Source organism: Tasmannia lanceolata, unplaced genomic scaffold, assembly GCF_043159265.1.
Source record: "Tasmannia lanceolata isolate RefF3 unplaced genomic scaffold, GAP_Taslan_0.1 ptg000015l, whole genome shotgun sequence".
Classification (NCBI taxonomy): domain Eukaryota; kingdom Viridiplantae; phylum Streptophyta; class Magnoliopsida; order Canellales; family Winteraceae; genus Tasmannia; species Tasmannia lanceolata.
The window spans coordinates 55,736,532-55,752,607 of NW_027518692.1; the positions used below are offsets into that span (position 1 = coordinate 55,736,532).

At 38.2% G+C, this 16,076-nt stretch overlaps 1 protein-coding gene and 1 long non-coding RNA gene across 7 annotated transcripts in view; one reads left to right on the top strand and one right to left on the bottom strand.

Annotated features, from left to right (window-relative positions):
* The window catches only part of LOC143892533 (uncharacterized), a 26,686-nt gene extending 13,603 nt beyond the window's left edge, over positions 1 to 13,083 (bottom strand). The window contains exons 1-5 of one of the 5 annotated variants that reach the window (XR_013255534.1): positions 12,870 to 13,082; positions 12,490 to 12,559; positions 12,235 to 12,324; positions 11,992 to 12,097; positions 9,162 to 9,830 (exon numbers count right to left, since the gene is read on the bottom strand). This is a non-coding gene — a long non-coding RNA (uncharacterized LOC143892533). The other 4 variants (XR_013255536.1, XR_013255533.1, XR_013255535.1 and 1 more) reach the window with 4 other exon arrangements.
* LOC143892531 (multiple organellar RNA editing factor 2, chloroplastic-like) overlaps positions 1 to 15,886 on the top strand; it is a 25,794-nt gene extending 9,908 nt beyond the window's left edge. The window contains exons 2-5 of one of the 2 annotated variants that reach the window (XR_013255531.1): positions 8,578 to 8,675; positions 14,292 to 14,357; positions 14,581 to 14,699; positions 15,439 to 15,579. Coding sequence is in view for 1 of the 2 variants with exons in the window: in XM_077397231.1 (XP_077253346.1) it covers positions 8,578 to 8,675; positions 14,292 to 14,357; positions 15,439 to 15,578 (304 nt within the window). In the remaining variant the exon portion in view is untranslated. Of the gene's footprint in view, positions 1 to 8,577; positions 8,676 to 14,291; positions 14,358 to 14,580; positions 14,700 to 15,438 lie in introns of both variants that reach the window. The other variant, XM_077397231.1, reaches the window with a different exon arrangement.
* Positions 15,887 to 16,076: the final 190 nt, after the last annotated feature.

A 16,076-nucleotide genomic window follows, 5' to 3' on the forward strand; every position in this document is an offset into this window, starting at 1 on the left:
GAAAGTGCTTTGTAGAGAAGGCCCGGTGAAAGGGGTTTTCTTTCCCATATCAGTTTTCACAGAGATGGGTTTTTGTCTAGGGAAAAAGAAGAGGGGGTTTTGAGGGGCATTTTGATGTTCTTAGGAGAGGGATTTTTATGGATTAAAGGAAGAAGAATCAAATTGCAGACAAAGAATTGCACGAATCACATGAAAAATAAATAAAAGGATGTAACGGTCATTTTACAATTTGTTTAAAAGGGCAGGGATACGTTTGCCATTAAATATTTGTTTATTGCTTTTTATTTTTATTTTATTTTTAAATTTGTTTGCTCCGGTTTATTTTTTCACGGTCTCATTTCTTGGGGATTTTGCAAAGATGAAAGCAACTGAACATACCCAGAAGGGAAAAAATAGCTATATAGAAAGAAAAATGACAAACATAACTATCCGAGTCTTAAATCAAGGATTTTTCGCCATACTCACATACAAAAGAAATGAAAGCATAAAGAACTGAAGTAAAGAGAGATAGATCTATAGGCCCATGCATTCCACATGTACATGATTGGATCCATTGACCTTTTTTTTACATAAGGTATCCCCACCCCAATTTTTTGGGCAGGACTATTCCCTACAAATGCACACAATCACCCGTAAACCACTCGCATCAGGTAAGCCGGGGGGAAGTTGAGCTCGTGTCAATGAGGGGCATACCCATAACACTAGTCAACAAGCCACACCTGTACGTGTTTCATCGACCTTGTTGGCTACTCAAGACTAGCCTGTGGCAGCTGGTCTCACCATAATTATATCATCTTATAAATTTGATCTCTAGGACACCTTTAGGAGCTGATCAATGGAGAAGATAAAGATAAACCATTGTCTTTTGTCGCCATTGATCTTATAGATGGCGGTCCATTTGGCATGAATGTTCCCCGATTTAGTTAATTGCTCTTGTCAGATTTTAATTTTTAATTGCGACGAATAGCATAATTTGGATGTTAGAATGGCTGTAAGGGGTTTGATGCTCCAAAGAAAGAACCGAATGGCATCATGCCGAATGTGATGCAGGAGAAAGGCGTATACTAACTTCTTTCGAATCTAATGGCAACACATTTTCTCTCAATATTCAATAATAGGCTTGCCCTCTTCAATGGAAACAACGATAAATGGTTCTTTTTATTTTCTTCTTTCCCCACTCTTATATGCATGTTTAGTTTCTTTGTATGTCTTGTAATTGTTCAGTTTTTTCTTTCCAAATCTGGTTTTGCATGTGTTGAATAATGTATTAGGCGTAGTTTAGTCATTACCAGTATATTAGGGGTATTGTAGTCATTGAACATTGTTGCCATAGTTTGGGCCTTTATATACATCATATTCATGAGGAGCTCCCTAGTGGAGACTCTCCATCCTTCACTCCTCTTCTTCTTCCTCACTTCTCTCTAACCCTAGCTCATTTCAAACATGGTATCAGAGCCAATGGGCTGATCCTTCAAGGAGGAAAGAAGAGTCTATCTCCTTCCACGCCATCATCTCTTTCTCTCGTATCTTGCTTCCTCTCTCTCTATCTCCCTATAGTTTCTCCTCAAATCTTCCCTAAGATCTCTTTCCCCTACTATCCCTCGTATTTCTTTATATTTGTTTCAAACCCCTTAAGTTTCTCTCGGTATTTTCTGTGTCGCTGTTTCTCTCTCGGCAAACCAATTTTCCTCGGCTATATTTATTCTCTCTCTCTCTCGTTTGGGTTGTCGTATGGAGCGTTGTCTTCTTGCCTTTCATCCTCATCTCTGTTTTTCTCCGTCTATATTTGTTGTGTTTCATGTCTTTTGTCTTCCTCTCCAAGGTGCCCACGAAGTGTTTGATAAAATGTCTCAAAGGGGTTTTGTGCCTTGAAAGTCGTCTTTTTATTTCAAGTTGAAGGCCTTCAGCCTCAACTTGAGGGTGAGTGTTCTTATATTGTTTTTCTTGTGGTTCTCTTATTTTTTAATTTTTATTTTTTATCTCATCTCTTTCTTTACATTTCTTTTCTTTACATTGTCTGCTATGTATTGTTTTCCTCTTTTATGTAGTTCTTCAAGATGCACACCAAGTGTTTGCTCAAATGTCTAAAAGAGGTCGAGTGCCTTGTTTCTCTTTGTTTCTTTGTCTTCTTCAAGGCGCACACCAAGTGTGTTATGAAATGTCCGAGAGATACGTGGTGCCGTGTTTGTCTTCGTTTTTTTTTTCTGTTGCAAGTTGAGGGTATTTGGCCTTCAACTTGAGGGGGAGTGTTATCATGTTGTTCTCTGTGTCTTTTCTTGATGGAGTGTTGTTATGTTGTTGTCTTCTTGATGGAGTGTTGTTATGTTGTTATGTAGTCTTTTCTTGAGGAAGAGTGTTATCGTCTTCTCTTTATGTTATTCGTTCCCTTGGTGATTATTATCGTCTTTCTTATTTCATGTCTCTTCGTGTTGTCTGGCTTTATTATCTCTTCGTTTGTCTTGAATTCTTGATATTGTCCTCTTTCTATTGCCATCTCCGGGCTCATATAGTTCCTCCCGAGGGGGAGTGTTGTTGTGCTCCCTAGTCAGTCTTTGTCTTCTCTGCTTTATTCCTTATCCCCATTGTTGGCATGCTCCTTTTTCTAGCGACGATGTTTATGCCGTCGACCTTGTCTCCAGACGATGGCTTCTCTATCGTTGGTTGGTTATGTTCTATATTGTTTTGCGGGCGATAGATTCCATATCCATTGTTGGTCGGCTCTCTTATAGGCGAAGCTATTTTCCCGTCGACCTCTTTTTTTTCTCTGCCGATGGTTTCCCGTGTTGGTCGGCTCTTTTCATGCAAGGTTTTAAATCTCGGTTTCGATTTCGGTTTCGGTCATCAGTATGAAATTTCGGACGAAATCTTGTAAAAATTTCACCGAAATGTTTCGTTTTGGCCGAAATTTTTGAAGCATTTCGATGAAGTTTGGTATTTTTTCGAAACTGCGTATTTCGTTTCATTTTCTGCCGAAACCAAATTGTTTCGTCTTAAAACCATGTTTTTAGGCGACAATGTTCATGCCGTCGCCCTAGTCTCCAGACGATAGTGTCCCCATCATTGGTTGATTTATATTTTTCCTCAGTTTCTTGTCTTTAGGCGACGATGTTCATGCTGTCGACTTTTTTACCAGACGATGATTTTCCTTTTGTTGGTTAGTTATCTTTCTCCTTCTTTTCTTGTTATCTCCAGGCGACGGTTTCCCTGTCGACCTTGTATCCGATGGTTGTCCATCAGTGGCTGTCTTCTCTTGGTGTTGTACTACTTCGTCGATGTTCGTTGTGCGCGCCTTTGGTGTGTCTTTTTGCTCGATGGATCCCTACTATTTTCCTGTCGAGGTGCTTCTGTTCGATCCTTCATGGTTTGCAGTTTTATTCACCAGAATCTCATTTAGAGGGAAGCCATTTTCTTTTCGCTCTTGCCGTGATGCTGCTTCAGGGGGAGATGTTCCTTTTTTGTGGCCGCTGATCTCGACGATTGTACTCTTATAGTGGCCGTTATCTTTTATGCTTTCATTATGTATTCACCACACCAGCTTGAGGAATGTTATGCCAAGCTGGATGTGTATATGGGCTTATTGTACTTTTTGATGTATGGTATTTTGTTGTTCTTTTAGTTGTTGTAGTTTCTTTGTGGCAAGCTGGAGTTCCATAGTGTATACACTCTAGCTTGAGGGAGAGTGTCGAATAATGTATTAGGGGTAGTGTAGTCATTGCTAGTAGATTAGGGGTATTGTAGTCATTGCACATTGTTGCCCTAGTTTGGACCTATTTATACATCATATTCACGAGGAGCTCCCTAGTGGAGACTCTCCTTCCTTCACTCCTCTTCTTCTTCCTCTCTTCTATCTGACCCTAGCTCATTTCTAACAACATGTTTATTTGATCTTGTTGTTTGGTCTAGTTGTCCTGGTGGGTGTATTTTGCTTTTTTTTATTCTTTTGGGAACATTTGCGAAATGCCACCCTTTTTTTGGTAAGTAAGCTGGGGTTAGCCAAGACCCCCACCAGATAACATAAATCAAGAAGAAAGTATGGAGCTAAGGGGGCTCAAAGGCCAACAAGGAGGGAACATGCTACCAAAAAATCACAATCCTCCCCAACAGAGGGTTAAGCAAAGCAAAGAACCACATATAACAAATATAAGGAGCTACAGACGAGGATACATGGTGCCAGAAGCATCTCTACACAGAATAGCAGAGAGGTCAATGGGAATGTGGTTTAGGGGAATGTCGGAATGTCCTCCCCTTTGCACACACGATCATGTTTAGAGAGAGAATCTGCTACCTCATTTACTTCTCTCCACACATGAGTAACATTCCAGCCGGTGAACCGAACCAGCAGACATTTGCATTCAACTAATGTGGGAATCAACTTCCATGGGCAGCTCCATTTTTCATTGATGACATTTACTGCAAGGAGAGAGTCAGATTATGGCTCTCATTTCCAAGTGATGAATTTCTTCTTTTGGCATGGTTAATGAAAAACAGCCATTTACCCTGCCCTCATTATCACGAATCAACCCACCAATTCCAGCAGCATTCTGAGAAACAGATGCATCAGTATTAACCTTCATTATCTGATCATGTGGTCTCTTCCACTCGTAAAAACTAGGCTCGTTTACTGAAGCAAAGCACGACATATTGAAATTGGCAGCAATCCTCTGGTTTCTTGGGTTTTATGGAAAAGGGATTCTTCCACACACACACACACACACATATATATATATATATATATATATATATATATATATATATATATATATATATGAGAAAACGGTTCCTACACATGTGTAGAGAGTTCTCTACACACTAGCTTAAAATACAGTGGGGGCCCACATTGTTTGGGTGATCCAAGCCATCCATTTTAAAAGCCCTCACATAGGGTGTTTACAAAAAATCAGATCCATAGGATCATCCCAACCCTACGATTTGTGGAGGTAAAATGGATGTCTTTAAACCTTCACAAATTAGCCCATTTTTTGCCTCCACAGTTCGAATGGTTAGGATGATCCTATGGATCTGATTTTTTGTGGACACCCTATCTATGTGAGGGCCTTAAAAATGAATGGTTTGGATCACCCAAATAATGTGGCCCCCACTGTATTTTAAGCTAGTGTGTAGATAGCTTATCTACACATGTGTAGGAACCGTTCTCTCTCTCTCTCTCTCTCTCTCTCTCTCTCTCTCTATATATATATATATATATATATATATATATATATATATATATATATATATCTTTCGCCTCCATTTCTCCCTTCCGGAGAGACAAGTTTGTTAGATCAGCTTCGATTTTGCTTTGAATATCATCCAAATTCTGTATGAGAATAGGAGCTTTAATGCCAACTCTCCCGAAAATATTTGAATTCCATTCTTTAATGGCAATCTTAACTTCTTTGAGTTTGCTGTGAACTCTGAATAACGGATTTCCCTTAATACCTTTCCGCCAAGCCTTCTTAACAACGGGAAAAAGTGAGGTATCCGAGAGCCACATATTATGGAAACAAAAAGGCTTACCTCCACCTTGACCATTCGAGTGACATTGAACAATGACTGGGGAGTGATCAGAGATCCCAGGATTCTTGAATTGTGCGGATGAATGGGGAAACAGAGCAAGCCATTCCTCATTAACGAGAGCTCTGTTGAGCCTCCGCAACTTTTAAGTTATTTATGTGAGATTTGTTGTTCCATGTGAGGAAATGACCAATAGATCGAAGATCAGTGAGAGAGCAGGAGTCAATGCAACAGTTGAAATCATTTATATCAGCTTGAATTGGATCCGCTCCCCCCCATCTTTCATCATTGTATCAAATGACATTGAAGTCCCCCAAAGCAACCCAAGGACCATCAATGTGCAGAGCCAACGAAGACAAGCTATTCCACAGTTCCCTTCTTTCAACCGCATTGTTAGAAGCAAAAACTGCAGTCACATCGAACACAATGTTTGAGTGAAGGATGCGAACATTACCGTGGATGAACTGACCAGATTCAGATGTGATTTGAACTTGAACAAGAGAGGGATTCCATATTAACCAAATCCTACCTTTATCAGTATGATTATAATTTGCATAAACACTACCATTAGGACATATATCTGCAATATATTCAGCCATAATCTCCTTAAGTGCCTTTGTTTCAAGGAGGCAGAACTGGGGGCTATTGTTTTCTCTGATCATTTCCCCAATATCTCTCCTTCGAGAGTGCCCCCTAACATTCCATGCTCCTAGGTTGATCATCATTTATAACACTATTTGAAATGAGGCCATTCGAATCCCAGGTGCTTGAATCTTCCTTCTCCATAACAAGATAGTCATTTGCTTCCTTTGGATTAGTTTCATTACCCACTAGGGAATGATCATAGATATTACTCATGGTTCTGTTGATTGGATCTTGGGGTTTTCTTTCAGTTAGTGCACAAACCAAAGTATCACTTTTTGCCATAGTACCACCGCTACTGTCCTGCATTTTTATGGGTTCTTCTTCCATCTGATCATTTCCCATTTCATTTTCCCCTTCCTCATTCAGGGCTGCGAAGCTATTATGAATAATCAATCCTCCATTTATGTTTTCAGGGATCATTGGGCTCATACCATTAGGCTTGGCCTCATTAATTTTCTCCGCTTGTCTTTGGGATTCCTGGTCCCTGGTTTTTTCCTTAGCTTTCTCAGGCAAAACGAGGCTTGCAGATTGAACTGGTCGCCATTCTTGTCTGGGTTTAACCTCCACCTGTTTGCCTGATTTCGGACAAGTTTCCGAGACATGGCTAAAATTGAGGCAATTTTGACATGCCATGGGCTTCCAATTGTATTCAACCTGTTGGAGGTGAATTCCACTAGGGGAATGTATAGGGATCTCATCCGGATAGCGATTTCCTGCTTCCACCTCCACACAGAGATGGGCAAAATTCAATCTTCTAGCTTCAGCTGTATGAGTATCCATGTATAAGGGATTGCCAATGTAACTGGCAATCTTGCTTATACCAGAGGAGCTCCAAAATTCCAGGGGAAGACCTGGTAAATGAATCCATATAGGAACTGATGTTAGCTGTAGCTTTTCGAATGCGGAATTTGGCCTCCATTTTCTCAGGATTAACGGTCTCCTAGCATAAGAGTGGTCCCCCGATTCCAGAAGAGTATCACTATCTTCTGCACAAGTGAAATGAAATAGATAGAAACCATTGCACAGAGTATAGATGGTCATCTCCCTTTTCAATCTCCATTTTTTTTATAGATTCTCCCTGAGGTTTAGAAAATACGGTCTCCTTCCAATGAAGTAATCCACTAGGGAGTTTTTCCATCGATCTCCAATCTTAGAGATTTCAGCTGAATTGAACATAATCTTCTTTTTTCCACTGTCATCATTTTAGGGCTTTACAAATCGAAGATTCAATGATGCAGTCTCTTTCTTCTTGCCAAAGGGCCTCTCCATGGATTCGAAGAGTTGATGGGAGATTCGCCTTCTCTGAGGTTCCACCCACACTCAGATTCTCCATTTACAGCGCTCACTTCTGTCAAATTTTGGTTTGGGTGATAATTTGCTACATCATCATTTGGGGCCACCCCACTATCGACATTCCCTACATTGGATCTCCTTTGGGCTCCCACGGCAACAGACGCCATACCATGAGTAAAGTGACTCTGGTTGGATCCTTACTATTTTTGTCCACAGTCAACGAGGTTGGTATAGGAATACTGTTTGTGGAAGTCATCCCTAATGTTCCGTCTTCCTGGTGGATATGGCCTTCACATGAGCTGTAGCAGGAAACAAAAATTCAGTCAGGGTATGAGTCGGAGGCTTCACTAGCACTGGTTTCTCATAGAGGATTTTTCGCGCCTTTGGGGTTTGCTTCTTTAACTTTTGAGGGGTTTGAGCTGCAACTGGTGATCTAGGAATCTTTTTATGGAGTCTGGTGCCACTCTTCCAATGGGTTTCAGGATCAAAACCATGATCCTCAATCACCAAACCCTTCTCCCGTTGAGAAATTTCCAGATGAGCAGTTGAGATAATGGATGGAGAGGTACAAGACTTAGATACAAGAAGTTCTTCTGAGGGCCAATACTCCATTACTGTATCTCTAGCCGTTTGAATACCTAGTCCCGGTTCTCTCACTTTGTGTTGGAGGGAACTAACATCACTGACAACCTTTTCTGGCTCCAACTGCCGAAGAGGGTTATTTGGATCTTTACCTGGATAAGGAGGTTTAGACTCCATGAAACAAGGAAAAGGGACAAGAAGGGCTTGGGCCCTTGTACTTTTAGAAGAGATTGCCTCCGAGGGGAGATCTCCGGCGAAATCCGTGGAGAAGATGAAACGGGAGTTTGCTTCGTAACTAAGCAATGCAGTTTTCTTGAGTCGGCAGTCCAAAAAAATGTTTTTTTTTTTAGTACTTTGTAGATATATAGGTGCTTGAAATATAATGGAATTGGGTTTATTGCTGTTATTCTAGGTAAACCTTGGAAATTCAGTTTGCTTTGAGCAATGCTCATTTACTTTTGACATGTTAAGATATTCTGGACTGTTTGGATTTTCTTATTGTTCCCTTTATTATGTATGGATTGTTTGGTTATGCTTATCCAGCGAGGAGGAAGCAAAAAAGAAGATTTATAATGTTTCGTGTGAGAGATATTTGGGTTTTGGGTGTGAGATCGACAGGGAGACCTCAAAAAAGATGGAAGGTTAGTACCCATTACATTTATATATGAAATTGTTATTTTCTTGATAAAAAAACATATATATAAGCTCACCAAACTTATGGTGAGCTAGCTTGCCCAATCACATGGGTCCCACATTTTGGGGAGTGATCCAAACCATTCATTTGCAAGGCCTTATCATAGATAGGGGGTGTACCAAAAATCAGCTCCATAGGATCATCCTAACCCCTCCATTTGTGGAGGACAAAAATGGACAGATAGATAGATGCAAGGGCCCTCCTTATGCAAGGGCTAAAGAAGGGCCCGTGAATCTATCCACGTCATTAAGTGCAACCGAATTCAGTTTCTCAACAGACATTAAAAATGATGTGGATCTATTCAAGTGCCCTTCTCCAGCCCTTGCACAAAGAGGGCCCTTACATCTATCATTCCTCTCTCTCTCTCTATCTCTATCTCTGTGTGTGTGTATACTAGTAAAAAACCCCGTGCGATGCATGGGCCGACAAAGAACTGTACGGATCACATCATAGGTTGATCCAACCGTCCATGTGATAGAACACAACATAAATAGGTTGTGCCCCAAAAATCATTTCCATAGGCTGATCCTAGCCCTCCAATCTATAGAGGTTTCCATAATATGTTGTTCCTCTTAAATCGGATGGTTAAGATTAAAAAAAAGGCACAAACTACATTTGGCATAGCAATGAGCAAGCATTAAAAAAATCCAACATTAGTTATCTACGAAGCTCATATGATGTATTTGTAAGATTTATATCAATCCCTATAATTCGCGGAGCTCCTCGTGAGGGTTCATTTTCATAAACCAGTTTGATAAGAAGCATAAAGAAAAAGAAAGTAAATGAACAGTCCGAGCATGGATGAACAGGTAAGTAAACAACTATTAAGCATCACCATTGATTTGATTTAAAGAAAAAAAATTCAAATTTGGAACCGCAGCTATATATAAAAAGAAAAACCATTGTGATGGAGTCTGACATTAAGGAAGAAATTAAAATACTTGTAGCAATAGCTGAATCAAAAGAGAAACTTCTGTACGTAAAAGACATTACCAAAAAATCCCCAAATTTGTAACAAAAGCAAAAAAAGATTCCAACATTTTGAATCCATTCAAGTCCAAGACCATTGTTCAAAACAATACGATCAGAATAACCCCGGAACCTAAAAAAAATAGCAAAAAAAAAAAAGAAATGGTCATTATTAGTATCCAAAGACCCTATAACCATCACCAATCCGACCGACAATTTGCCAACGGAATGCTTAATTAGATCTGCAGCCAAGAACAGATTGACTTTTGCTCGGGCAATCATTGAGAAATAATAACCAATCGGTAAGACAAAAAAAACACATTTCTAAATAATCCCTGACTTTCTAAAATACATAAGAATAGTATAGATTTTGGAACAACTAATTTTACCCAACCTCTCAACTCTGCACATGGTCTGGCCAATATCATGATTCAAATTATCATACAAACTCCGAAGCTAAAAGAAAAGACAACACACTTCATAAAATCCATGGTCCGATCATCAACTAAAATACTGAAATCAGCCCAAGAAAAAATAAAATAGATCGATCCAATAAATAATTGGATTTCAGTTTAGAGCAAGGTCACATTTTCTATGAATGAGCAGCAAAGCAACAAAAACCTCTATTCTAGTAAGGATTGAAATGACATCGCTCACTTGTAAGGCGAAATATTCATTATATCAACACGACATTAAATGCACATATGTAAATAATGTAACTTCATAAACACAACAAAATGCCCTGAGAAAATGGAATTTTTTTTTTTATATAATTAAGCTGGGGTTAGGCAAGAGACCCCCGCCAGAAAAAATACAACAAAAGAAAAAAAAAAGAAAGAAGAGAAGAAAGAGAAAATACAATACAAAAATTAATAGTTAATTTGTTTGATCTTCGACAACTATTAAAATGGGGTATAAAGGTCTATATGGAAGCCATTAAGTAATCTTTTCTCAAATTAGATTAACAAATTATCGAGTTAGGATTATGAAATTAGATTAAAAAAATAAGGGCAATGATCTTTTCACTCCCCCTGGAGTATGCATTCGCACCCCTTTTAACGTGATTTGATGTTAAAGTTGCCCCCTGTTCACGTTATAAGGGGCACGAATGCGTACTCCAGGGGGAGTGAAAATATCATTGCCCAAAAATAATTGAATAGGAAAATAAGGAAAGGAAAAATACATCAACAGAGATATACTTGAATTTTTCTGCTAGTTCGTGCTGTCTATGTACGTCAAACGGAGAGAAAAATTCGATAGCAAAAATTGTCCCGCTAAATCTTTCTAAGAAAAATCCAAACCATCAAATTCACGTTATCTATATACCCCTACAATAAAAAGGCATACAGGTAAGTGCAGGGGAAGATGGTACTCAAGCAATAAATTTTGACAAAGATCAAGCTTGCAGCAGCCTTTAAATGCCTGTGTAGGAAATTTCACAGCTATGGTGAACATTCTGATAGATAATTTATTTTGTAATTTAACCATAGGCTGCTATAGGCTAATCTCAATCATCTTCGACATTAAAAGGTGTCGATTAATATGAAAGATAAGTTCAGAAATAAGTATTCCTCCGAATCCCAATCAGCAGATATTGAATAACAATAAAATCCATTGAACTGGAAACGTGAAATTCTGTGGGGAGATCTTATTATAAACTACATAAACAGAACATGTAAACTCAATTATTAAGAGAACAATAAAAGTTGCCAACTCAAATCCTTTTACTCATTCAGAATAAAAGTAGCCATGTTGGGAGAGTTAGAAAAGTACAGACCTGTGAAATGCAAAGAAAAAGGGCCTAAGAAAAAAAAATTGAAAAAAGCATGTGAAAGCAATTAATTCATAAAAAATAAATTTTTCTCTAAAAGAAGAAGAAGAGGAGGAGGAGGAAGAAAAGCTCTACATAAGAAAATAAAAGAATGAACATATCATCAGAAATTGAAAACTTCATACAAATGTCGCTAGGAAAAAACCTATGACTATTACATTGGCATTGCATATTACAGTTATAAAAAACAAAATGGCAAGGGGAAAAGAAAACCTAAACAATGAACAAATTGAACACAAACTAAAACCTGACCAACAGGCCCAAATAAGAAAGTCTTTACATCAAAAACACCCTAAAACCTATCAATTCTTTGTTTTAATCAGCGCCTGTGCAGTAATAATAAGGTAAATGGGCTTGTATTCATCAAGAAAGCACATACAATGGTAGCCTGTAATCCTCCGAATGAGGGTGGAATCTACAAAAATAATACAACAGCATTAAAAACTTGAGTTTACAAAATTACCTGATATACCCAAATCCTTGCAGAGCTGGATGGATTTGAGGCACCTGGGGAACCGAAAGCAGCATATCTTCAAAAACCAAACTGAAGCTGGTCTCGAGAACTAAATCTGAAAATGGAAACAGATCATCAGACTGTAGAATAAAACCCAATCCAAAAGACCCAAATAAGACTCAGATTTCTCAAAACCACAAACACAGTAAAACCTCTTAAAATAGAGACAAAAAGCAAAACCAAATCCTATACCTGAAGAAAGCTGAGAAACTGGCATGTTCCATCATTGACCTTGCTAGCTTCCATGGTCTATCCCGTCAAAAGCCCCTTCCCTCCTTCTTCCTGCCATGTTCATGTTTCGAGAAAAAGGAAACCAAGTGAATTAAATAACAACAAAGAACCCTAAACATTATGTGCTTGCTCTCAATCACGGCTAACAGTTGAAAAGTGTCCAATGATCAATTTTGAACTCACAATCGATTCTCCAAATTAAAAACAAATAATGACCTTAGTTGCATGAAGGAAGAGATGGGCCAGAGCTGTCCTCATGAGTAAGAATGTGGGTTATCTGCAAGACCTAGAAGCAAACCCCGCATGTATTTGACAGAAAAGAAAGTTCAGTCGAAAACCTACCGAAAGGATTATTTAATATATTGATTTGAAAAATGAAATGGAATTGAAATCCTAAACCTAACCCTCGAGAAAAAAACTTGGAGCTCGAGGGAGAGTTAGCAGAAATCCAAATGAAATTTAAGAATAAATGGAAAAAAACCGTAAAAGGAAATATACGTAAAAAAAAAAAAAAACTGGGAAAAAACTGAGAAAATTAATAATTGAAGCAGAAAAAAAATATATCTAAAGAAATCCAGGGGAAGAAAGAAACTGACCGACTCTTCTTCGCATAAAGATTGGAAAAAGGTCTTCCATGCCGATGCTCTTGCTGGATGAACCGATGAGAAAGAGAGACATGTAGATAGGGATCAGGACGGAGGAAAATATCTATTCTGCGGGTAAGAGGCGTTTAGATGGGGATAAGGATGAATGGAAATAACATCTGGCAATACTCGTGGGTTTTTGGGAATACTCTGGCTTCTTGTTGTTTTCCTTTTCTACTATTGAAAAGGCAAAACAGTAAATACAAAAAGAGAGGCGAGATATTTTATCTTCCCAACATCTCGCGAGATTTTCTCCTGTATCTTGCGTCGGAAATCGGGAAATATTATTTTTTTAGCATTTCTGGGATTATTTTCTCCCTTTTCCGTTTTTCCTTCCGCTTTTTTTTTTCATATAAAAAAGGGAAAAAAATAGCTGTGGAGGAAGGGGAGCCTGACACGTAAGGCATGAATAGTAAAATGCCCTTTCGTCTTTATTATAGTAGATCTTTTATATATATATATATATATATATATATATATATATATATATATATATATATAGAGAGAGAGAGAGAGAAAACTGTTGGTGCGCTTAAGCTCACCATTTTTTTGGTGCGCTTAAGTTGTTATAACTCCTCCCATTCATTTAAATGTTTGGGTCCCGCTTAAGCGCACCAATGGGAGGCGTTATAACAACTTAAGCTCACCAAAAAAATGATTGCCTTGAAGCTCATATAGCTTATATGAGCTTGAGGGCCCAAACACATGAGTCCCACATTTTTTGTGTTGATCCAAACCATTCCTTTACAAGGCCCCATCATAGATAGGGTGTGTACCAAAAATCAGCTCCATTGGATCATTGTAACCTCTCCAAAAGCGGCAAGCAAAAATGGGCAGATTTGTGGCAAACGGTGTATGTCCATTTTGCCCTCCACTTTTGGATGGGTTAGGATGATCCTATGGAGCTGATTTTTTGTGCACACCCTATCTATGTAAGGGCCTTTCAAATGAATGCTTTGGATCATCCTAACAATATGGGCCCACATGTGTTTGGGCCCTCAAGCTCACAAAACAGAGTGGGGCCCACGTTGTATGGGTGATGCAAACCTTTCATTTGATGGGCCATGACATAGATAGGGTGTGCCCCAAAAATCAGGTCCATAGGATCATCCTAACCCTTCGATCTGTGGAGGTTAAAATGGACGGGTATAAACGGCCACAAGAGCTGATTTTTGGGGCACACCCAATCTATGTCAGGGCCCATCAAATGAATGGTTTGGATCACCCAAACAATGTGGAATGAATGGTTTGGATCACCCAAACAATGCGGGCTTACTATGTTACTGGCAGACGGACCAGATAAATACCTATCTATCTATACATATGAAATTATTATTTTATTAACTTTGCGCTTATTGTCTTCCTTATTCACAGGCCTGGCGGGTGTTCTCTTTGTGATACCCGATTGCTATAAGGATATTAAGAATAAGGACTACGGAGGTAAGCATTTCTGCATCACAGAAGGGCCGGACCTACCTGAATTTTGTTTTGTTTTGTTATTTACATGATAGTTGTAATTATTGTTTTTTTCTCTTTTTGGTCATTCATGACAATTGGAGGACTGTACTTGAGGTTTGCTATAGGATTTAGGTTGTCCCAAGTTTTTTGCTTTTTTTTGAAGAACGTCAATAATCGGTGCATACTTAATTTTGAACATTTTCAGTCCATCTTGGCAAAGTGGGGGGAGCTTTATAAGGCAATTTCTTGCTTTGAATACAAATGGACTCAAATCAAACTTCTAGCAAGGATTTTCATTCCCATATATATAACAAAGTGAGATCAGTAAGTTGGAAATATTCAACTTTGCACCCTTAATTCATCATTGTTTAAAAAGTGTTTAGTTATTCGTAGAGCAGATTGATAATGGATGCATGTTATATTTAAAACATCCAGAGTCCATCATGGCAAAAGCTGATAAGCCTGAATAGGCAATGACTTGATTTGAATGCTAATGGACTCACATCAAACCTCTCTTAACGATTCTCATTTCTCATATTTAATTTAACAAAAAATGAGATCAGTAAGGAGGAAACATTCAACTTTACAACTTTATACTTTCATTGTTTAAAGTAATGCATGGTATATTTAAAACTTCTTCATTCCATCTTGGAAAAGTTGATAAGCCTTAAAAGGCAATGGCTTGCTCTGAATTCTAATGAATTGGCATCAAACCTCTGTTAGAGATTCTCATTTCTCATTTTTAAGTGACATTCAACTTTACAGCCTCAAATTATCACTGTTTAATAGTTTTAAGTTATTTGAGAAGCAGATTGATAATGCTTTACCACCTCAAATCATCACTGTTTAATAGTTTTAAGTTATTTGAGAAGCAGATAGATAATGGATGCATGCTATATTTAAAACTTCCCGCAAATCTTTTAAACTTTAAGAAGGTAATGGCTTACTTTGAATGATAATGGACTGGCGCAAATCTTCTATTAGATAATCTTCACACATAGGCTTTGGACATTATTCTCTTTTGCCTTAATGGAATTTGATTTAATTGAAATTGAATTTGCAGCTGAACTACTTGTCAATGGGGAGATGGTTCAAACATCACCTGAAAGGCAGAGGAGGATGAGGGATATTCCTAAGAGAGCTCCAAACAGGCCCCCATATAACAGATTCCGATATCTAATGAGCAGAGAGAGCTTGTGTTGAAGCATTAATTGATTTTAACTGTTCACTTTCTGGGTGTGGAAGAAATTCAAAGCTTTTCTGCGAGTTATGGTATGTTATTAAAAAAAATGGCATGTCTTTAAAAAGGTAAGAGAAATGTAAGCTGTATGTTTGTAGTACATTGTTATGCCTTGTAATATTTATTATCAGCTCCATCCTCTGTGTGAAGATTATATTTGTAGTGGTATGTTATTTATAGTCATCTGATAATTCAAAGCTTAAAAAGGTAGGAGAAATGTAAGGCATGGGGTGTTATTTATAGTCATATGATAATTCAAAGCTTTTCCATCCTTTAGTCCCAATATTTGTTCATGATTGTATTGTTTTTCTCGACTGAGCAACTTCGATTATATTTATTCATCTGATAATTTTTATTTTGGAGGCTGATATTTCCACCGAGTGTATTAGTTAGCTTCTCTCTTCTTTCGATACACTTTCATTTGGTTAGGATAGCTCATGTCGAAATGTAAATAGCAGTGA